Source organism: Berghia stephanieae, chromosome 15, assembly GCF_034508935.2.
Source record: "Berghia stephanieae isolate SIO BIC M18660-M18661 chromosome 15, UCSD_Bste_1.3, whole genome shotgun sequence".
NCBI lineage: Eukaryota > Metazoa > Mollusca > Gastropoda > Nudibranchia > Aeolidiidae > Berghia > Berghia stephanieae.
The window spans coordinates 6,042,019-6,065,851 of NC_088374.1; the positions used below are offsets into that span (position 1 = coordinate 6,042,019).

The 23,833-nt window shown below is 36.0% G+C and overlaps 1 protein-coding gene across 6 annotated transcripts in view; it reads left to right on the plus strand.

The window, feature by feature from the left end:
* Positions 1–23,833, plus strand: part of LOC144960547 (rap guanine nucleotide exchange factor 4-like) — a 79,976-nt gene that overhangs the window by 45,791 nt on the left and 10,352 nt on the right. For all 6 annotated transcript variants that reach the window (XR_013642870.1, XR_013642869.1, XM_078893749.1 and 3 more), the window contains exons 22-29: positions 1,939–2,036; positions 3,299–3,424; positions 5,940–6,029; positions 7,311–7,402; positions 8,537–8,627; positions 11,267–11,405; positions 13,271–13,335; positions 16,182–16,236. Coding sequence is in view for 4 of the 6 variants with exons in the window: in XM_078893749.1 (XP_078749875.1) it covers positions 1,939–2,036; positions 3,299–3,424; positions 5,940–6,029; positions 7,311–7,402; positions 8,537–8,627; positions 11,267–11,405; positions 13,271–13,335; positions 16,182–16,236 (756 nt within the window). In the remaining 2 variants the exon portion in view is untranslated. The remainder of the gene's footprint in view (positions 1–1,938; positions 2,037–3,298; positions 3,425–5,939; positions 6,030–7,310; positions 7,403–8,536; positions 8,628–11,266; positions 11,406–13,270; positions 13,336–16,181; positions 16,237–23,833) is intronic.

The following is a 23,833-nucleotide window of genomic DNA, read 5'->3' on the forward strand; positions in this document are numbered from 1 at the left end:
ATCAGACCTCTTGTTTGATGCATTATCTATATTCCTTCGTGACATGCCTTGGCTACATCTTATGATGAAAATGAAACAAAATTCCCTTTATGCATCCCATAGGGGAAATTTGTCTCTGGGGTCTATTCCAAGGGAAGACTGGAATAACCCAGGCATCAGCCGCAGAGCAGCGCCGCGAAGTGAGCTAGGGCGAGGTGACTTGCTCAAGGCCTCACAGCGCAGCGGCGGCTGATCGAACTCGGTACCTTTCGTGTACGAAGCAAAAACCGTGCACTGCTGAGCCACGACTTAGCAGAAGGGCATATTCATTTTGAAATATAATGACATAAGAAATGACTTGAACAACGAAACATGACACCTGCAAGGTGATCGTACAATTTTTTAATATTATTATTTTTTTTTTTTGTAGACAGAAACAATGCTGTAAATGGCCAGGTACTCATTTTACACCTGATTATTGTAAGAGAATGTGAAGGACAACTTGAGTTGTTTTTTTTTTGCACTTTAAGAACCTTTATATTGTGCGGCTATGTGGTCTAGTGGTATGGCACTCGCTTCGGATCGGAAGGTCCTTGGTTCGAGCCTCGCGCTCGACGCATAGTTGAGTCCTTGGAAAAGACTCTTTACTCACATTCTCTCACCGTACTCAGGTTTAAAATGAGTACCTGGCCGTTAACAGCATTGTCTTTGTCCAAAAAATTGTAATATCGCCTAACAGGCGTCATGACTCGTCCTACATGTTAAATGTTGCTGTTGACCAGGGACCCCTTGAAGAGCGCTCTGAGCACGTTAAGTGGATATTGGGCTATATAAAAGCTCAATTTATTTATTTATTTATTTATTTTATATATATAGAGACCTGCCCAATACTACGAAAAATTAGTATAAATGCGAATTTTTGGCTCTAGCTACAGAACTGCATTCGCCTCATTGACTCAATAAATCTCGTTGAGAAGAAAAGTTTAATTCGGTAGGATCTCTATTATTCAGGACTTTGAACCATTTTTTTGGATCATGCTGAGGGTAAATTGTTTATTTCTAAAGCCATTTAAAGTTAATTTTTGTATTATTCCTTTGGAAACTACGAAGTTTTGAAATTTCAAGTAGCCAGCTCTGTATATATATATATATATATATATATATATATATATATATATATATATATATATATATATATATATATATATATATATATATATACTTCTATAATGGCATTGTAAAGCAGACCAGAGATATTACTGGTACTTTAGATTGTGTATAATATTAATACTACAAGTCGTGTTTTCTGAGCATGTTAGTCGTGTCACGTCCTCCCTCAAGTCTGCTATGTCATTATGATACAGAGCAGTGATATCATTGGTTGATCGGCCACACTTTCAGAAAACCAGCAACAAACGTTAGGAGACAAGCTGTGGACTGGAATCCTCAGGAAAAAAGGAAGTTTGGGAGACAAAAGAAAACATAGAGAAAATCTTGTGAGGAAGAGGTGAGGTTGGCTGGAATCTCTCATGGAGAGAGATGAAGAAAACATAGAACAGAATACTTTACAGATGTACTGTTGTAGCCTTAAATAACAATATGAAATTGAATGTAAGCTTCAATATGATATGAAAACATATAAAATAGATGTTTCGGGTTTCCCCTTTATCAACAAAACAGGATGAATCAAACACTACAGACAAATGAGATAATGTGGTAGTGGCACCATACCACATTATCTCATTTGTCTGTAGTGTTTCATTCATCCTGTTTTGTTGATAAAGGGGAAACCTGAAACATCCATTTTTATCTGTTTTCATATTATTTGAAGCTTACATTCAATTTCTCATTGTTAGTTATTTCTTTGAGCTTCGAGCAGCAACATCTACATGTTGAAGCCTTATGAAGCCCTAGGAATGTAAAGGATTAAATGATGAAGTGATATTATTACTTTTACAGAGAGGGTTGTGTTTTCTGAGCGTGACAGATGTGTGACGTCCTCCCTCAGTCTGAACGGCCGTCTGTTTATTGCACCAAGGGAGCATTTAGACGCTTTGGTAAGTTGCTCAGAACTACGAATAAACGACTCTTGCTTGACCTCTTGTATTTGGCTGGGTGGAGTTACCGACCTCCCATAGTGGGCAGGGAGGCGCTTACGTTTTCTGCTATCCCCCTACATCTGTTTTTCAACATGCTTTCTGTCTTTGTCTTGGGTTGAGATTACTTGGTTTTGTCCTAGCTGGGAGAGAAACAGTCAAATGTATAGTTAGAGTTAGGGCTTTGGGAGATGATATTTTTTGTATTGTAAATCATCTCTCTGTTATGTATTGTATTATGTTTGTTTTCATATTATATATAATTTGTAAACATTTGATTGTATTCCTCTTAGTGGAGACTTGTATTTGTGTCTTGATGAGATGGTGATTTCGAACTAAGTACTTTCTTAGTGTGCTCTTGGAATCTACATCTGTTTCCTATTTGAACCTATTCTCCTTTGTCTTACCTTTTCTTAGGTGCTTTAATTGTTATTCTAGAACTTTTTACTATCCCATTTTATTCCTTTTCTCTGGCGCTAATATGACTTTAATGTGTTGCAAGCGCCGTAAAACCCTTAAAAACAAACAATCTTGTGTTTGGTTTTCTTAATGAGGCCCGTGTAACAGCTGTGCAAAATTTGGAGCAATGCATTTGGAATGGTTTCGAAGTGTCATATTTAAGGTTACAAGAATTATTTTATTATCGGCCTTTGTTATGTTAAAGCTCACTTTTATTTTATTTTATTAATATTTAACCCCCAATACTTCGCCTTTGATATTTCCGATTAAGATAAATTCTTCCTTTTTTAATTAATTTTTTTGTTCACCTTTTGACCGTAAGAATCTTTGACCTATTGGAGTCAATCGGTTATGCGACCTGACAGGAGGCTGATTTTGATCAGCTGTTGCTGTTTTTTATGATATAATTGTGCGGCTATGTGGTCTAGTGGTATGACACTCGCTTTCGGATCGGAAGGTCCTAGGTTCGGGCCTCGCTCGGCGCATAGTTCAGTCCTTGGAATAGACTCTTTACTCACATTCTCTCACCATACTCAGATGTAAAATGAGTACCTGGTCATTAATACCGTTGTCTTTGTTGGAAAAAAAAATGGTATTATCGCCTAAAGGCGTCATGTCTCGTTCTTTATGTTCCATGTTGTTGTTTGTCAGGGACCCTTTGTAAAGCGCTTTGAGCACATTTAGTGGATTTGCGCTAGGTAAAAGCTCATTTTTAAAAAAAATGATATCATTGACAAAAACTAACACATAATATGATACTTCAGACTCCACTACCGGAACAAGAAGGGCCCACGTCCAGCACTCTCCCCTCTCTGGAGTTGATGGGTACCAAAGAACTGGCCAATGAGATGACAGCTTATGACTGGGAGCTTTTTAACGCTTTTAATGAGGTGGGTACTACTATAGACCGATCCATTCGTGCAGCTAATGTGGTCTAGTAGTTGGATGCCTGCCTTTCGATTGGAAGGTTTAGGGTTTGAGCCCCGCTCTTGAGCAGTGCATAATTGAGTCCATGGATCTCAGGTGTAACATTAGTATCTGACCGTTAACAGCATTGTCCTTGTCCAAAAAAAATAATGTAATATCGTCTAACAGGTGTCATGTCTCGTCTTATATGTTATATGCTATTGGCTTGAGACCTCTTGTAAAGCGCATCGAACACATTTAGTGGATATTGCATAATATAAATGCTTAAGTTTGTTTTTTTTAGTTTTTGTTTTGTTTTTCTTTGGGGCCAATGGTCATTATATATATATACTGCCTCGAAGGTCTCTTTATATATATATATATATATATATATATATATATATATATATATATATATATATATAAATATAAATTTTCACTCACATTATTCTTGCCAAGACGATTTCGTTTCTGTGTTCCCACTTCATCAGTCGGCAGAATCCATTTGTAAGTAATGTCCGTAGAGAACTCCAAACTAACGTTGTTTCGCTGCTTAGTGGTGACTAGTTTTGATGTGTAGTGTGATGTGTTCTCGTGTTTATATTATGAGTGTGTGTGTGTGTGTGTGTGTGTGTGTGTGTATGTGTGCGTGTAGGTGTGTTGTGTGTTGTGTGTGCATGTGTGTGTGTGATATTGTAGTGGAATGTGGTTGCGGCGGGGGGGGGGGGAGGGGGGGGGGGGGGGGGGAGGGGGAAAAAAGGGGGGGGGGGGAAAGGGGAGGGGGGAGGGTTATTTGGCCTTTTGCGTTTTGAGCTTGAATTTGTTAGAGTGTCTGCACATTGTCATCAGTTCAGATCTTTTGTTTAAGGTGCTATTGTTTCTGTGGTTGTGTAGTAAAATCTCCAGTTTCTCTGTCAGGCATAAATTGCATTTTCTGGCACCGCATCTGTAGGGGCTGCTTTGCTTGACGACCTCCCAGGTTATTGTTGGTGTTTTTTGTGTGTTTATTTGTTCCCAATAGTGCATTGCTAATTTGGTGCTTTTTGCTTTACTTTCGTGTGTTATGGAGGCTTTGTGGTTGTTGTATCGTGTTTTGAATGGGGGTTCTGTGCTGCCGATGTATTGTGCTGCGGTGTTATCAGTGGTTATGGTGGCCTTGTAGACTATTGCGCTTTTTTGGCAGTTTCCTTTAAGAGGGCAATTGTCTTTCTTTCTGCATTATATATATATAATGAAAAGGTGAAAAGGGAAAGCCTTTGGATAGAATTAGTATAAACAACCCTTTGACCCTTTGTCAGTAAAACAATAAACAAAAGAAATGTTGAAAATAAATAACACAAATGGAATGTTCCTTTGCTCTTATTGTTTTGCTGTTGTTCTCGTTAACAATGTTTATTTTGTTTATTCGCCTTAACAATGCCATTCTATCATCTCTGTAGTGTCTCATTCACTGCGTTCCACTACCAAAGTAGTAATAAGCGGGTGGTTGGATGGGAGCATCACCCTTGAATCGTATACCTATGATGTTCGCATGGGTGTACGATCCGATAGTGATGTCGTTTCTTCTTCTCTTTACTAGCCTATCCTGCTTCTTTGGTTTGTGATTGTATTTTTGACAGGGGATATTTTTTTTTCTGTAAATCTTCTGCCTGTTTGTTCTTGGTTATTTATAATTTAGCTTATGATATCTTTAGGTCATGATTTTGATTTACATTTGTACTATTTTTGGTAGATTGCTTGTTTTTTTTGTTTCAGCGGTCTCTCATATAACCTCAATTGTGTTGGAAGAGACCTAAAGCAACAAACAAAAAAAACAAAAAATTCACTGCGTTCCACTACCAAAGTAGTAATAATAATAGTAATAGTAGTGCTTCATAGCCATTGAGCCGGAGTATATCCCAGTTTCTATAGCGTGAAATGGACAGTAGCAATTGCTTGCTACCCTTTGGATAGGACGCTAGTCTATTGCAAAGTACTTTCCGCCTGATGTAACGGACCCAGCTACCCAATCACTGCTAGGTGGACAGGGGAGTCAGAAAAAAAATCTCGACTGCACCCGTTATTGACCAAGGTCCCTTTGCCAATGAAGTGAGTGCTCTACCAACTGAGCTATTGGTAACCCCAGTTAGTCAGTTGAGATGAACACCAATTAACTCAGCTCTTTTGAATCCGATCGTCATAGACATTCATAATATTCATATCTTTATTTATATTTAAATGCAGATTTATTTTATGTATTAATAAATTTATTTATCCGTTGGTTTATTTAGTTCATTCTTTATTTATTCAATAATGTATGAATTGTTTATATATTTGTTGATTTATTTAGTTATTTTTAAAATTTATTTAACAATGTATAAATCTATTTATTTATTTATTTATTTTTTTTTTTATTTATTTATTTATTTATTTATTTATTTATTTATTTATTTATTTATTTATTTATTTATTCATTTATTTATATATTTATTTATTTATTTATTTACCTACTCCAACCAGGAGGAAATGGTGATCAAAGTTTTCAAGTGTCCAGATTTTCCCTACTCCATCTCAGCCAACCTCGACCAGTTCTTGTTTCATTTCAATGAGGTTGGTTTGCTATCCCATTATTATTGTAAATGGTGCTGCTCAAAGCAATAAATAACAACGTGAAATTGAATGTAAGCTTCAATTTAATATACGAAATCAAATGAAATGGATATTTCAGGTTTCCCCTTTATCAACAAAACAGGATGAATGAAACACTAGAGGCGAATGAGATAATGTTATCTTGTTCGTCTGTAGTGTTTCATTCATCCTGTTTTGTTGATAAAGGGGAAAGCCGAAAGGTCCATTTCATTTGATTTCGTATATTAAATTGAAGCTTTCATTCAATATCACATTGTTATTTATTCTAGTATTAATATATTTTGCTCAGTCGTGCAGTGTTTCTTTTTTTTCTTTTTTTTTTTCTTCCTGAATTCTATCGAAACCATCCAAATCCTTCAACTATCTTTCAGTGAACGTGTGAAGTCCCAGGTTTTAATATTTTTGTCAAGATGAGGGTATTTTTACGTGATTTATATTTGAAGGACAAGTTTTCTGGTGAAAATTTAACTAAGTGTTTTTCTGGAGTATATCCATGGATGTCATTTTTCGGGCCTATGCTGGGATTTCTGTTTCACAGCTCCCAAAGCGGGCTGATTCCGGTTTCAAGGTTTTAGAGATATCCCATGCATGTAGACCATAGCTACAAAGGCAAGCATGCAATGAAAAGTAGGTTTTAGATCCACTTTATGAAGAGAAGTATATTCAGGTTGAGAATGTTGACCAATTCTGGATTTCAGGTTTTTGCATCTTCAGTCTCTGGCACCCATTAGTATGGCAGAGTAGTTGAAATAAATTTATATAATACCAAGAATCAACATGACATTAATGTAAATTTTGTAAATCGATAGGTAAATGAAACGATTGGAAACAGGACGAAGTAAGTGATTTTTAATGTGAAAAGTCCTTGGTGTTATAAATAAATAAATAAATAGATAAATAAATAAATAAATAAACAAATAAATAAATAAATGAATGAATGAATAAAATAAATAAATAACTAAATACATAAATGAATAAACAAATAAATAAATAAATAAATAAATAAATAAATAAATAAACAAATAAATAAATAAATAAATAAATAAATAAATAAATAAATGAATGAATGAATGAATGAATAAAATAAATAACTAAATACATAATATATAACTAAATACATTAAATTCTTAAGCATGTTCAGAATTTAAAAGTCTGACACAAGAAGGTTGGAAAGATTTTTCGTGTTTTTAACTTCTAAGTCCGTAGAGATAATACGCTATAAATATTCCATCCATTTATCAGATCCAATTCTGGGTGGTCACAGAGATGGTCCTGGTCAGTCACGTTGGTAAACGTGTTCAACTGTTGCGGAAATTTACCAAGCTGGCACAACAGTAAGCCATTCTTGACTTTCTGACTCTCATTCTTGATTTCTGACTTTCATTTTTGACTTTCTGACTTTCATTACTAACTTTCTGACTTTCATTCTTTCTCTGACTTCATTCTTGGTTTCTGACTTTCATACTTACATTTTTGACTTTCTGACTTTCATTTTTAACTTTCTGACTTTAATTCTTGACTTTCATTCTTGATTTCTGACTTTCATTCTTGATTTCTGACTTTCATTCACGATTTTTGACTGTCATTTTTGACTTTCTGACTTTCAAGTTTGACTTTCTGACTTTATTGGTGGCGTCAATCAATTGGTTTCCTTTTGAAGAAATAAAATTTTTTTTTCAACATTTTAAAAGCAAAACAGGTTGAAATCGCATAAAAATGTAACTCGTCTCTATGGTTTAATGGTATGACACTCACCTTCAGATCTGAAGGTCGAGGGTTCGAATCCTACCCTGAGCTGTCCATAATTGAGTCCTTGGAAAAGGCTCTTTACTCACATTTTCTCACTGTGCTCAGGTGTAAAATGAGAATCCGGCTGTTAACATCATTGTATCTGTTGGAAAAAGAAAAATAACATCACCTAACAGGCGCCATGTCTTGTTTGTAATCAACCCGTTATGTGGTGTGTCAAGAACCTACTGGGTAATCATCATCATCATCATTATCATCATTATTATTATAATTATTATTATTTATTATTATTATTATTATTATTATTATTATTTATTATTATTATTATTATTATTATTATTATTATTATTATATTATTATTATTATTATTATTATTATTATTATTATTATTATTATTATTATTATTATTATTATTATTATTATTACGTCATCGTCGTCATCATCATCATCATCATTATTATGTGTAGTAGTAGTAGTATTGTCATCATCATCATCATCATCATCATCATCATCATCATCATCATCATCATCATCATCATCATCATCATCATCATTATTATTATTATTATTATTATTATTATTATTATTATTATTATTATTATTATTATTATTATTATTATCAATATTATTATTATTATTATTATTATTATTATTATTATTATTATTATTATTATTATTATTATTATTATTATTATTATCACCATCATTATTATTCCCAGCTGTCTCAATCTCAAGAACATGAATGCATTCTTTGCCATCATGTCAGGACTTAGTAACATCGCTGTCAGTCGTCTCTCACAGACTTGGGAGGTAAGAACATCTCGTCCATCTTGTGAACCCACACCTCCGTAAACACGTGTCATCTCGGCGTGGACGAAGCATCAAACAAAAATACTGGTCGTTAACAGCTTTGTCTTTGTCCGAAGATTTGTAATATCGCCTAACAGGCGTCATGCCCCGTCCTACATGTTAAATGTTGCTGTTGACCAGGGACCCCTTGTAAAGCGCTTTGAGCACATTTAGTGGATATTGCGCTATATAAAGCTCAATTTTTTTAAAACAAACTTGAGCACTGAGTGGGGTTCCTGACATCCCATAGTGGGCAGGGAGGCATTAACGGTGTCTTCTATCCCCTTATATATTATGTTTTCCAATTTTCTTTTTGTCTTTGTCTTGGAATGAGATTACTTGGTTTTTTTCCGGAGCTTGGCTTGGAGTGTTGCTGTCAGTCGTCTCTCACAGACTTGGGAGGTAAGGACAACTCGTCCATCTTGTGAACCCACACCTCCGTAAACACGTGTCATCTCGGCGTGGAGGAAGCATCAAACAAAACTTTAAAAAAGAATTTAAAAATTGACCTTTTTATAGCGCAATATTCACTTAACGTGCTCAGAGCGCTTTACAAGGGGTCCCTGGTCAACAGCAACATTTAACATGTAGGACAAGACATGACGCCTGTTAGGCGATATTACAATTTTTCGGACAAAGACAACGCTGTTAACGGCCAGGTACTCATTTTACACCTGAGTACGGTGAGAGAATGTGAGTAAAGAGTCTTTTCCAAGGACTCAACTATGCGTCGAGCGAGGCTCGAACCCAGGACCTTCCGATCAGAAAGCGAGTGTCATACCACGAGACCACATAGCCACACAAACATTACAAACTTGAGCACTGGGTGGGGTTCCCGACATTCCATAGTGGACAGGGCGGCATTTACTGTGTCTTCTATCCCCTTATATATTATGTTTTCCAATTTGCTTTCTGTCTTTGTCTTGGAATGAGATTACTTGGTTTTGTCCCGGCCATGGCCGGAGTCCTTGGCTTGGAGGGAAACAGTCAAATGTATAGGTATCGTTTTGGGAGATGATATTTTTTGCCTTGTATAGCATCTCTCTGTTATGCACTGTATTATGTTTTGTTTACATATTATATATGATTTCTAAACATTTGAGATTGTCCCTCTTAGTGGGGGCATGTGCTTGTGTCTGGATGAGACTTTTAGGTTATCTCAAACTAAGTACTTTGATAGTGTTCTTTTGGAATCTACATCTGTTTTCTATTTGAACCAATTCCCCTTTTTTCACCTTTTCTTGGGTGCTTTAATTGTAATTCTAGAACTTTTTCTATCCCATTTGCTTCCTTTTTACTGGCACTGATATGACCTTAATGTGTTGCAAGCGTCGTAAAACCCTTAAAAATAAACAAACAAACAAACTTGAACATTCATATAAAGAGTTTTACAAGGGGCTCTTAGCCAATAGCCTGGGTGGGGTTCCTGACCTCCCATAGTGGGCAGGGAGGTACTTAATGTGTCTTCTATCCCCTATATCTGTTTTCCAACTTGCTTTCTGTCTTTGTCTTGGAAAGAGATTACTTGGTTTTGTCCTGGCCCTGGCCCGAGTCCTAGCTTGGAGGGAAACAGTCAAATGCATAGTTATTGTTTTGGGAGATGATATTTTTTTCCTTGTAAATCATCTCTCTCTTATGTATTATTATGTTTGTTATTTTTAATGTATAATGTCAGCATTTGAGTGTATTCCTTTTTGTTGGATTTTGTGCTTGTGTCCGGATGAGACTTATAGGTGATCTCAAACTAAGTACATTGGTGGTATGCTCTTGGAATCTACATCTGATCCCGATTTGTTCCCAGTTCCCCTTTGTCTTACTTTCTCTTGGGTGCTTTAATTGTAATTCTAGAACTTTTTACTATTTTCTTCCTTTTTACTGGCGCTGATATGACCTTTATGTGTTGCAAGTGCCGTAAAACCCAAAAACAAAACAAAAACAAATTAGCCAATAGCAACAATTAACATGTAGGACGAGACATGACATTTGTTATGCGAGATTACAAATGTTTTTCTCCAATCAAGACATCACCTTGTACCTACCTCACTCTAGCTCAATTTGCAATACTGTACTGTGGCTGATACCTGGGTTATTCTAGTCTTCACTTTGAATAGACCCCTCAAGACAAATTTCCATTTAGGGGTGAATAAAGGGAAATTTATTTGTTTATTCATTCATTCATTTATTTATTGACAAGGTATCATGCATATTTTTTGTGTGTTGAGGTTTGCAAGGTTGGGTGCTCTGTTCTTATTATAATGTTTCAAAATTTTGTACTCGTTTGTGCGGCTATGTGGTCTAGTGGTATGACACTCGCTTTCGGATCGGAAGGTCCTGGATTCGAGCCTTGCTCGACGCATAGTTGAGTCCTTGGAATAGACTCTTTACTCACATTCTCTCACCGTACTCAGGTGTAAAATGAGTACCTGGCCGTTAACAGCGTTGTCTTTGTCCGAAAAATTGTAATATCGCCTCACAGGCGTCATGTCTCGTCCTACATGTTAAATGTTGCTGTTGACCAGAGACCCCTTGTAAAGCGCTTTGAGCACGTTAAGTGGATATTGCGCTATATAAAAGCTCAATTTTATTTTCTCTCCTAACAGAAGCTACCAAACAAGGCCAAAAAGCTGTTCTCAGAGTTTGAGTGTCTCATGGACCCCGGACGCAATCACAGAGCCTACAGAACGCATGTGTCTAAACTGTCTCCCCCTATCATTCCCTTCATGCCTCTCCTTATCAAAGGTAAGTGAGGAAGATGTACGGTGATCGTATTGTAATGTCATGTAACAATGGATTAAAACAGCGTACAAAATCCATCAATTGCGGGTGGTTGGATGGGAGCATCACCCTTGAATCATATACCTATGATGTTCGCATGGGTGTACGATCCGATAGTGATGTCGTTTCTTCTTCTCTTTACTAGCCTATCCTGCTTCTTTGGTTTGTGATTGTATTTTTGACAGGGGATATTTTTTTTTTCTGTAAATCTTCTGCCTGTTTGTTCTTGGTTATTTATAATTTAGCTTATGATATCTTTAGGTTATGATTTTGATTTACATTTGTACTATTTTTGTTAGATTGCTTGTTTTTTTGTTTCAGCGGTCTCTCATATAACCTCAGTTGTGTTGGAAGAGACCTAAAGCAACAAACAAACAAAAAAAAAAAAAAATCCATCAATTCCTCTAAGATGCTGCATACATTAACAATAGGTAACACAAAAGGCAAATTAATACTGATACGACTCAAAAGCCTTCTTGAATATGTAGTAATGTTTTCAAAATTTACCTAAAATTTTGATATTTTAAATGTAATTTGTTCCATACTTTTGGGGCCCTGACAGAGAAATATTTTTTCAGCTAGAGATAATATAAATATGAGGACATTAATCAGTCGTTCATTTTGGGACAGGAGTCGTCTAGCGGATATGTAAGATTCAAGAAACTCTAAGAGATAAGGTGGCACTATGTATGTCATTTAGGCATTTTAACAATATTGTGGCAATTTTGAACTCCAGATATTACAGAAAAAAAAAAAGAAAAGCAAGAAAATAATACCAGTGATAATATTTATTTATAAGAAAATAACATTGATCATTTACTATTGAAATGTATAATATCGTCTTTTACCATTGATGAAAAGAATAAATAATAATAATAATAATATATAATAATAATAATAATAATAATAATAATAATAATAATAATAATAATAATAATAATAATAATATAATAATAATAATAATAATAATAATAATAATAATAATAATAATATAATAATAATAATAATAATAATAATAATAATAATAATAATAATAATAATAATAATAATAATATATGATAATAATAACAATAATAATAATAAATAATGAATTAATATAGTACCTCAACATCTATGTTAATCGTGTTCTGCAGTGCTTGACATAATTTTTAAAAAATAAAATCCTGACACCAGACAATAAGCCTGAATACAGAAACAAAATCTAAGCAACATCTATTTTTCATTAAAAATAAACATGCCTTGCGGAACAACTCAGTCTTCAGACATTTCCTGAAAGACGATAATGGAAATTAGGCCTATTTGCCAGAGACGAAATGCAAAATATCCCACAATTGTTTGTTTGTTTTTAAGGGTTTTACGGCGCTTGCAACACATTTAGGTTATATCAGCGCCAGTATCCCACAATTGTTAGATATCCGATAACATTTCCACAATCTACTTACTCTTTCCATCATCTATTTACACTTTAAGTAAGCATTTTGACTTGAATCACAGGTGTCTTATGGTCCTTGACAATTTTGTCAGCTGTCACTTATATGTCTGAGTTTTATTTATTTATATTTATATATACATTTCTATTTTTATCAATTTATAGATTTATAAAATAATATAATAATGTAATATATTTAGAAGTTGATCATAATTATACTTGAAATGTTATATATATATATATATTATATATATATATATATATATATATATATATATATATATATATATATATATATATATTTATAGTCGTTTTTTGTTGGTTTTTTTTTTTTGTTTTCTTTCTTTTTGGATATATAATTCTTTAAATTATTTATTTCTTCAAAATATCTATTGACCAGATATGACCTTCACACACGATGGCAACAAGACATACTATGACAACATGGTCAATTTTGAGAAAATGGTTCGTGTGCTTTATATTGTATTTTATCATCATGATTTACATTGAAATGCAGCCATATAAGCCAGATTAAAGCCTGGTTTTAGGTCCACTGATTTAACGTAAAAAGTTAATAGTCCTTCAAAGCGTGGGGCTGGAGTATACACCAGTCTTACTTTTTCCTCAAGTCCTTTTTAATTGTACATCTAGAATGTCTTAACTATCCAATTTCCTTCCTTTTTACTGGCGCTGATATGACCTTAATGTGCTGCAAGCGCCATTAAACCCTTAAAAACAAAAACAGATCATACAACTTGATTGCACATCATAAGATGGAAAAATGATTTTCATTTTCATCATTCAGAAAAATGTGATATTTTAAAAAATGTATTGTCCTTTATTTAGTGACTTAACGATGGAATTAATTTGTCTTGTTTGTTTCATAGAACAACACCTGTGGGTGGGGTTCATGACCTCTCATAGTGGGCAGGGACTGGGTGGGGTTCCTGACCTCCCATAGTGGGCAGGGGGGTACATACCGTGTCTTCTATCCCCTATATCTGTTCTATCCAACATGCTTTCTGTCTTTGTCTTGGAATGAGATTACTTGGTTTTGTCCTGGTCCTGGCCAGATGCCCTGAATGAGAGGGAAACAAGTTGAATGTATTGTTAGTTTTGGGAGATGATATTTTTTTCATTGTAAATCATCTCTCTGTTATGCACTGTATTATGCTTTCTTTATATTATATATGATTTGTAAAACATTTGAGTGTGTTCCTCTTAGCGGGGACCTGTGCTTGTGTCTGGATGAGACTTTTAGTGATCTCAAACTAAGTACTTTGATAGAGTGCTTTTGGAATCGACACCTGTTTCTTATTTGACCCAATTCCCCTTTGTCTTCCCTTTTCTTGGATGCTTTATTGTAATTCTAGAATTTTTTACTATCCCATTTTCTTCCTTTTTACTGGCGCTGATATGACCTTAATGTGTTGCAAGCGCCGTAAAACCCTTAAAAGCATAAAGCATAGTGGACAGGGAGGTACTTACTGTATCTTCTTTCCCTCTATATCTGTTTTCCAGTTGTTTTCTGTCTTTGTCTTGGAATGAGATTACATAGTCCTGACCCTGACCGGAGTCCTATTTGTGCCATTTCCATTTATCTTACTTTTCTTGTGTCCTTTCAATTGTAAATCTATAACTTTTTTGACCATTCCATTTTTTTCCTTTTTACTGTTGCTGAAATGACCTTAATGAGTCGCCAGCACTGTAAAACCCTTAAAAACCAACAAAACAAAAACAAGTCCTATATCATTTTAAACATTAACTTGTCTACGGTTGTTCTAAGGTGTCCAACATAAATATTGTTTGAGAGTTTTAATGGCGATGTGGTCTTGTAGTATGACACTCGCATTCAGATTGAAAGATCCTGGGTTCAAGCCTCGATGGGCACATAGTTGAGTCCTTGGAAAAGACTTTTTACTCACATTTTCTCATCGTGCTCAGGTGGAAATTGAGTACATGGGCGTTAACAGCGTTGTCTCTGTTGGTAAAATAAATGGTTATATCGCCTAAAATTGAGTTTTTATATAGAGCAATATACACTCGAAGTCTCAAAGCGCTTTAAAGCGGGTGGTTGGATGGGAGCATCACCCTTGAATCATATACCTGTGATGTTCGCATGGGTGTACGATCCGATAGTGATGTCGTTTCTTCTTCTCTTTACTAGCCTATCCTGCTTCTTTGGTTTGTGATTGTATTTTTGACAGGGGATATTTTTTTTTCCTGTAAATCTTCTGCCTGTTTCTTCTTGGTTATTTATAATTTAGCTTATGATATCTTTAGGTTATGATTTTGATTTACATTTGTACTATTTTTGTTAGATTGCTTGTTTTTTTGTTTCAGCGGTCTCTCATATAACCTCAATTGTGTTGGAAGAGACCTAAAGCAACAAACAAACAAAAAAAAAAGCGCTTTAAAATGGTTCCCAGCAACACTAAACATTTAGGATGAGACATGACACCTGTTAGGCGATATTACATTTTTTAATAAAAACAAAACAACGCTGTAACGGCCTGGTACTCATTTTACACCTGAGTACAGTGAAAGAATGTAAGTAAAGAGCTTTTTTCCAAGGACTCAACTATGCGCCGAGAAAGGCTCGAACCCAGGACCTTCCAATCCAAAAGCGAGTGTCATACCATAAGGCTATATAGCCACGCAGGTGTCGTGTCTCGTTCTACATGTTACGTGTTGCTGTTGGTGAGGGACCCTTTGTAAATCGTTTTGACCACGACTAGTGGATATTGCGCTATATAAAAGCTCATGCTCTCAAGTGTCTCATTTTATATCTCAATGTGACTTAACTCGTGGTCGTCAGGGGTTGACTTTTCTGACTAGTTTGAAGCTTTCAACAAAGGAGCATACTATTTCCTGCCCATCAATGTTTTTGTTTATTCATCTTAATAACACCACTACCGCATTATCTAATTCGTCTGTAGTGTTTCATTCATCCTGTTTTGTTGATAAAGGGGAAAACGGACACGTCCATTTTATCTGTTTTCGTATATTAAATTGAAGCTTACATTCTATTTCACATTGTTATTTATGAATATCAACAAGCAACATCCCTGCAAACTCCGAGTATACAAGGGAGACGGAGGATTAATAATCGTGGAGGCATATGATAGGCAATGTGTATACAAGCGTAGGCCATGGATAAGTAAGTAAGTGAGTGATTTAATAGGTCTTGTTAGTCATCTTCTCAGATTGTTTATAGAAAAATATAGGAAATATAAATTATGCATGAAAATTGAAGTAAAATACTGTATTGTTCACCTTTATTTAAGTCTCAAAACTTTTGTTTGTTTCAGCACATGATTGGTCAAACACTGCGGACTGTGCGGTTCTGTAAGGAGCAGCCCCTGGGTGAGTTAAACTTTCAAAGTTAATTGTTGGTGGTACGTTTTGTACTGTTGATTTGAAAGGTGATCGGTTCGAAACCAGTTGTTGGAGGAAATGTTGTTTTACTCTCTTGGAGTTGTTGTTGCTGTTGTTGTCGATGATGATGATGATGATGATGATGATGAGGAAGAGGAGGTGGATGGTGAGATGAAGTTGATAATAATAATAGTGGTAAAGATGACGAGGAGGAGGAGAAAAAGAAGAATGATTTGATGATGACAATGAGTAAAATCAAAGTGTTGATAATATATAAATATTATCAGTGCCTTTATGGTAAGTTATAATCAACCTCAGACCTAGAGCAGTGGTTTGCTTTATTCCTTTATTGTAAGTATTAACTCACTCTCTCTCTGGTCGCGTAGTGTAGCAATCAGTCTCCTTCAGAGAAGGATTACAGGAGCACGACGTGAAAAAAGAAAATTTTTAAAAATAAAATTGAGCTTTTATATAGCGCAATTTCCACTTAATGTGCTCAAACATATAACTCGCTCACTCGTCCGAATGCTCGCTGGGACCTCACCTGCACCAATGCTGACCTGAGGGAATGCAACCAGACTGCCCGGGACTGGGTGACTCACTGGCGCGACAAGATATGATGATTAACTCACTCTACCTTAACACCGATTATCTCGGTTTTGCAGAAATCTGCATATTATGGGTGAGGACTTTTCCACTAAAATAATCTCACAACAAGTCATTCTCAACAGTCATGCTAAATAAATGCCATTTATATAGCGCTTTACCCCGTTGTCACAGGCTCTAAGCGCTTTACAGTGGTAGAAAACAAAACATATTACAGTAAGACAAGTTTGATGGAAAAGTGATAGGAATTCAATTTAACAAAAGCAGAATATGATAATAGTATTGCAACATTATACTAGTGGAAACAAAAAAGATCTGAAAACAAAACAAAAAGAGATAAAGAAGGTAATATCTAGTTGTAGAGACAAGTACAAAAATAAAATTGAAAAATGTTTTTCTTCTGGGGATATACGGGACACGTGGCGGGGGCTTAAAACTGCTGTGAACTATAATCCAAAGCCCACGATTATATCAGAAGATATCGACATTGAAACTTTAAATAAATTTTATTCACGTTTCGACACAGCAAACAAATTTGATATTGAAAATGAAAAACATAAATTAGACAGGGCTTTGGAAGATGAAATGGCTGTTGAGGTCAGTGAAGAGGAAACGAGATTCGTATTTTCGAAACTAAACGAGAGGAAGGCTGCTGGGCCGGATGGATTGAAAGGAAAACTATTAAAAGAATGTGCCCACCAGCTTTCCCCCATTTATACACATATTTTTAACTGGTCCCTCCAATGCGTTTCAATCCCTGAAATTTGGAAAACTTCGAAAATTATTCCTGTTCCAAAAAAAGAAAAACTTGAAACTATGAACGATCTCAGACCTGTTGCACTGACTTCAATAGTCATGAAATCTTTAGAAAAACTTGTTCTTGTTAAAATTAGGAATCAGTTTATGCCATTGAGTGATAGTCATCAATTTGCTTACAAACCAGGACGTGGCGTAGAGGATGCCATTTTGCTGTTTACAAACAACATCTACAGGCATCTAGATCACGCTAGGAGCTATTGCAGATTGCTTTTTGCAGATTTTTCTTCAGCGTTCAATACAATGCAACCTCAGTTGGTTGTTCAAAAATTGACTAGTCTGAATTTAAACAAGTATATAATTGCTTGGGTGCTCGAATTTCTTACGGAGAGAGCACAATATGTTCAATTAGGGCAAAACAAATCTTCCTGTATAACTACAAATACTGGCGCTCCTCAAGGTTGTGTATTGTCTCCTGTATTATTCACAATATACACGAATGACTGTAGAAGTCAAAACCTGAGTGTACCTTTAATAAAGTTTGCAGATGACACCGCTCTTCAAGGCCTCATAACAAATGGCAACGAAGTGGCTTATAGGCAAGAAATTGATAGATTTGTGTCTTGGTGTGATGCCCACCACCTAGAGCTTAACATAAGCAAGACAAAGGAGCTAGTGATTGACTTTAGGAGAGTGAAGGAACCGATAGAACCGTTAAAATTAAAGGACCAATTCGTCCAGCGAGTTCCTCACTACAAATACCTTGGTGTAACGATTGATGACAGGCTCAAGTGGGATGAACACTTGAAAATAATTAGGCATAAGATGTGCAGACGTACATATTTTTTATCGAAACTCTCTCAGTTTAGAATAGATAAAACCCTCTGCACATTATTTTATAGAGCAGTAATCGAAAGTGTTTTGTCATTTTGTATAACAGCTTGGGGAGGCAATTGCTTAGCAGTGGAAAGGAACAAAATAAATTCAAATATTAAAAAATCCATTAAACGCTATATAAATGATGTTGACGATGTAGATCTTTTATACGAGAAATTTTGTATAAATAAAATAACTAAAATATTAAATGACCAGTATCATCCACTAAGACCATCAATTATTATGTCAGAAAGAAGTGGTCGCCCTTTCTCTATTTCAACGAAAACAGAGAGAAACCGAAAATCTTTTCTGCCGTCCAGTATTAGGCTTTATAACAACAAGCAATAATCATTTTATATAATTATTTCTCATTTTACTTTTTAAAAATATAAATATTAATTTATTAATTTATTTGTTTTGCAATCTTTTCAATTTTCAATTTATAGTGACAGTTTTAACTATTTTACAGTGTTGAAATTATTCATATTATAAAACGCAGCTCTGGTTATAGAGCTGCTCCTTTTTTATATATATACATCCTATTTCCATTGTATTTTTATCTTATGTGTAAATTATAACACGTCTGTACAAAAAATTTCCTTTTTGGGATGCAATAAAGTATTATTATTATTATTATTATTATTATTATTATTATTATTATTATTATTATTATTATGACGTAAAAAGATAAAACTTCAAACGAGATTTGAAAGTTGTCAACGAATCCGAGCATCTCACGTGTGATGGGAGAGAGTTCCAAAAATGGAGGCCGAAAATTGAAAAGATTGTTCTCCTATTTTACGCAATGGTGGGGTTCCCGATCTACCATAGTGGGCAGGGAGGTACTTGCTGTGTCTTCTATCCCCCTGTATCTATTTTTCAATTTCTTTCTGTCTTTGTCTTGGAATGAGATTACTAAGTTTTGTCCTGACCCTGGCCGGATACCCTGGCTGGGAGGGAAACAGTCGAATGTATGGCTATTGTTTTGAGAGATTAATTTTTTTTCCCTTGTGTTTGGGTGAAACATTTAGGTAATCTCAAACTAAGTACACTGGTAGTGTGCTCTTGGAATATACATCCGTTCCCTATTTGAACCATTTCCCTTTTGTCTTTCTTTTTTCTCAAGTCCTTTTAATTGTTCATCTAGAATGTCTTTGCTATCCAATTTTCTTCCTTTTTACTGTCCTATTTGTGACCCTCCGTCTCAAAACGGTATTATGTCGGAATGATTCAGACCCCAGAAAGTGAATTTAGAGATAGAATGATAAGAAATTGGACCTTATAAGTTTTTTGCAAAGCAAAAAATAGTATTTATACTCCAGCATGACGTAGAGAAATTAAACCCAAGGTTGATATTTGTGGCTATGAATTCAATTTCCCTAACCGAGTGCATCCCGACATAATACCGCTTTGACACGGAGGGTCACATTTATGGCGTAAATATGTTGCAAGTGCCATAAAACCCTTAAAAACAAAAAAACAAAACAAAAAAATAACTAACTATTTAACTCTATTTAAAGGTAAACCATTATAATTTTACACAATTTATACTTTCTTTGCTCAGTCCAAATATTGTGGATGGAATCTAATTTTAGAAAGTGTGTCTGGTTGGGAAGTCTATGATGACAAAGTATCAGGGATGCCAAATGTCCAGTTTTTCTGGCTTTTTCGTGTGTGTTTTTTTCACACCTAAAATCACAAACTAAGAATCTTTTCCCATCTCCAAAAGGCAGGCACCTCAATGCACACCTGGGCAACTTTTCTTGTCTCCAAGAAGGCAGGCACCTCAATCCATACCAAAGCATCTTTTCCTGTCTCCAAGAAGGCAGGCACCTCAATGTACATCTAAGCATCTTTTCTTGTCTCCAAGAAGGCAGGCACCTCAATGCACACGCAAGCAACTTTTCCTGTCTCCAAGAAGGCAGGCACCTCAATGCACACGCAAGCATCTTTTCCTGTCTCCAAGAAGGCAGGCACCCCAATGCACACCTAAGCATCTTTTCCTGTCTCCAAGAAGGCAGGCACCTCAATGCACACCTAAGCATCTTTTCCTGTCTCCAAGAAGGCAGGCACCTCAATGCGCACCAAAGCATCTTTTCCTGTCTCCAAGAAGGCAGGCACCTCAATTCACACCTAATAATAATTTCCTGTCTCCAAGAAGGCAGGCACCTCAATGCACACCTAAGAATAATTTCCTGTCTCCAAGAAGGCAGGCACCTCAATGCGCACCAAAGCATCTTTTCCTGTCTCCAAGAAGGCAGGCACCTCAATGCACACCTAAGAATAATTTCCTGTCTCCAAGAAGGCAGGCACCTCAATGCACACCTAAGAATAACTTCCTGTCTCCAAGAAGGCAGGCACCTCAATGCGCACCAAAGCATCTTTTCCTGTCTCCAAGAAGGCAGGCACCTCAATGCACACGCAAGCATCTTTTCCTGTCTCCAAGAAGCCAGGCACCTCAATGCACACCAAATAAAGCATTTTTTTGCTGTCTCTAAGAAGGCAGGCAGGCCACTGATGGCCCATTATTCTCAAGATCGAGATAATAATATTGGAATTGAAGCAACAAATGTCCCTTACACTTGCAAAGGATAGGGGACAGTTAAGACATGTTTTTGTTTGCACCTTTGCAAGGGTTCATTCAAGGTGAGATTTGATGCTCCGCTCTATTTCATTATACATTTTATTTTTCAAAAATCATTTGTTGTCCATGAATGATGAATTTCGTTCAGGTGACTTATGCCCTGCACCTTTATTTCCATATTTCTGTGAGGAATATGTTGTTTATTGGAGCTGCTGTTCTCTAATTTTACATGTTAGATCGGGACCCTCTAGAGATGATGGATAGTGAGCTATCGGGACCCTCTAGAGATGATGGATAGTGAGCTATCGGGACCCTCTAGAGATGATGGATAGTGAGCTATCGGGACCCTCTAGAGATGATGGATAGTGAGCTATCGGGACCCTCTAGAGATGATGGATAGTGAGCTATCGGGACCCTCTAGAGATGATGGATAGTGAGCTATCGGGACCCTCTAGAGATGATGGATAGTGAGCTATCGGGACCCTCTAGAGATGATGGATAGTGAGCTATCGGGACCCTCTAGAGATGATGGATAGTGAGCTATCGGGACCCTCTAGAGATGATGGATAGTGAGCTATCGGGACCCTCTAGAGATGATGGATAGTGAGCTATCGGGACCCTCTAGAGATGATGGATAGTGAGCTATCGGGACCCTCTAGAGATGATGGATAGTGAGCTATCGGGACCCTCTAGAGATGATGGATAGTGAGCTATCGGGACCCTCTAGAGATGATGGATAGTGAGCTATCGGACCCTCTAGAGATGATGGATAGTGAGCTATCGGGACCCTCTAGAGATGATGGATAGTGAGCTATGGGGACCCTCTAGAGATGATGGATAGTGAGCTATCGGGACCCTCTAGAGATGATGGATAGTGAGCTATCGGGACCCTCTAGAGATGATGGATAGTGAGCTATCGGGACCCTCTAGAGATGATGGATAGTGAGCTATCGGGACCCTCTAGAGATGATGGATAGTGAGCTATCGGGACCCTCTAGAGATGATGGATAGTGAGCTATCGGGACCCTCTAGAGGTGATGGATAGTGAGCTATCGGGACCCTCTAGAGATGATGGATAATGAGCTATCGGGACCCTCTAGAGGTGATGGATAGTGAGCTATCGGGACCCTCTAGAGATGATGGATAGACAGTGAAATAAATCTATTTCATTTTGATTGAACAAGTTGATAGAGCAATCGGTTCATACACAAATGAACCTGGATTATCGATCCAGGGTATAGTCGACATTTTTTTCCCAATTCCCTGTCATCCACCCAGCAATGATTAGGTAGCTAGGTCTCTTAGATCTAGCAGAAAGTACTTTGCAATAGATCAGGTTGCAAGCAATTGCTGTTGTCTGTTTCACATTCTAGAAAATGGGATAAACTAATGGGTGTGAAGGACTACGACTCGAAAACACCAAGTGAGCCATCGGGACCCTCAAGAGATGATGGATAATGTGACCTTATTTATTTTTTATGCTCTAAGTAATGTTATCAGATTAAGCACTCTCGGATCTACAAGTACCCACCAACACTAATATATATATATATACAAGGTGTTTGCTGCTCTTTCTGCATGAAGATAGTAGTTCGTTACTTCTATTGAGTGTTGCCATTGTTCGGTTTTGTGATGATGTAGAATTTTTGCTCCAAGCAGAGGTTGTTAATCTTTATTATATATATATATATATATATATATATATATATATATATATATATATATATATTATATTGAGGGCATAAGGACCTTACTTTGTAAGTGCCAGATAGGTGATTGAGAGAGGCGATTTTGACGTACAGGGAAGAGGATGGGCTTTAATATAACCCAAAAAAAAAAAACAAAAACAAAAAAAAAAAACAATACAATTTTATGACACCTAGAATAATATGCCATTGATATGTTATGTGTATGTTACTGATAACAAGAACGAAGCAATTTATAATCTATATTTTGTTATCAGTCACCGCATTGAACACCTATTATCAAATCGTCGACAAATAATACTTAAAATACTCCTCTCAGTCAGAGATTCAATACGCCCACAGACACACACACACACACACTCACAAACACACACATACACACATGTATTTATATTCACAAATGTATTATATTTATCTGTACGCATAAATGATATATACTGTATGACAGACGGCCAGGTACTCATTTTACACCTGAGTACGGTGAGGGAATGTGAATAAAGAGCCTTTTCCAAGGACTCAACTATGCGCCGTGCTAGTGAGACTCGAACCCAGGACCTTCCAACCCGAAAGCGAGTGCCATACCACTAGACCACATAGCCGCATTTTGTCCAAATTACAGATTCATTCAGATAATGAAATCAGTCCCTAAAGAGTACATACAGCCGCACTGACAAACATATAGGATTCTTTCACGGCATTAAATGGGTTTTGTTGTTTGTTTGTTTGTTTTTCGCGACAAATAACTTGCGAGTGAGTTATTCCGTGATAGAAAAAAAATATTACGAATTTAATCAATCCAAATCTGTGAAAGAATACCTTTACTCCACCCCTTAAAGTAATTTTTCTAGATATTTCATACCTAATAATTTGTAAAACTACTTCATTTTTCAATGAATTCAAGTTACATATCTAAATGATGATTAAAGCCTCGTCCACGGGGAATCTCGTATAAGAAGGGACGAGACGTCTCACACAGGGATGCCAATTTGATACTTTTAATGCCAACTTTTAAAAATGGTAATTAAACAAAACAAAACAAAAAGTCCTGTCTAGACAC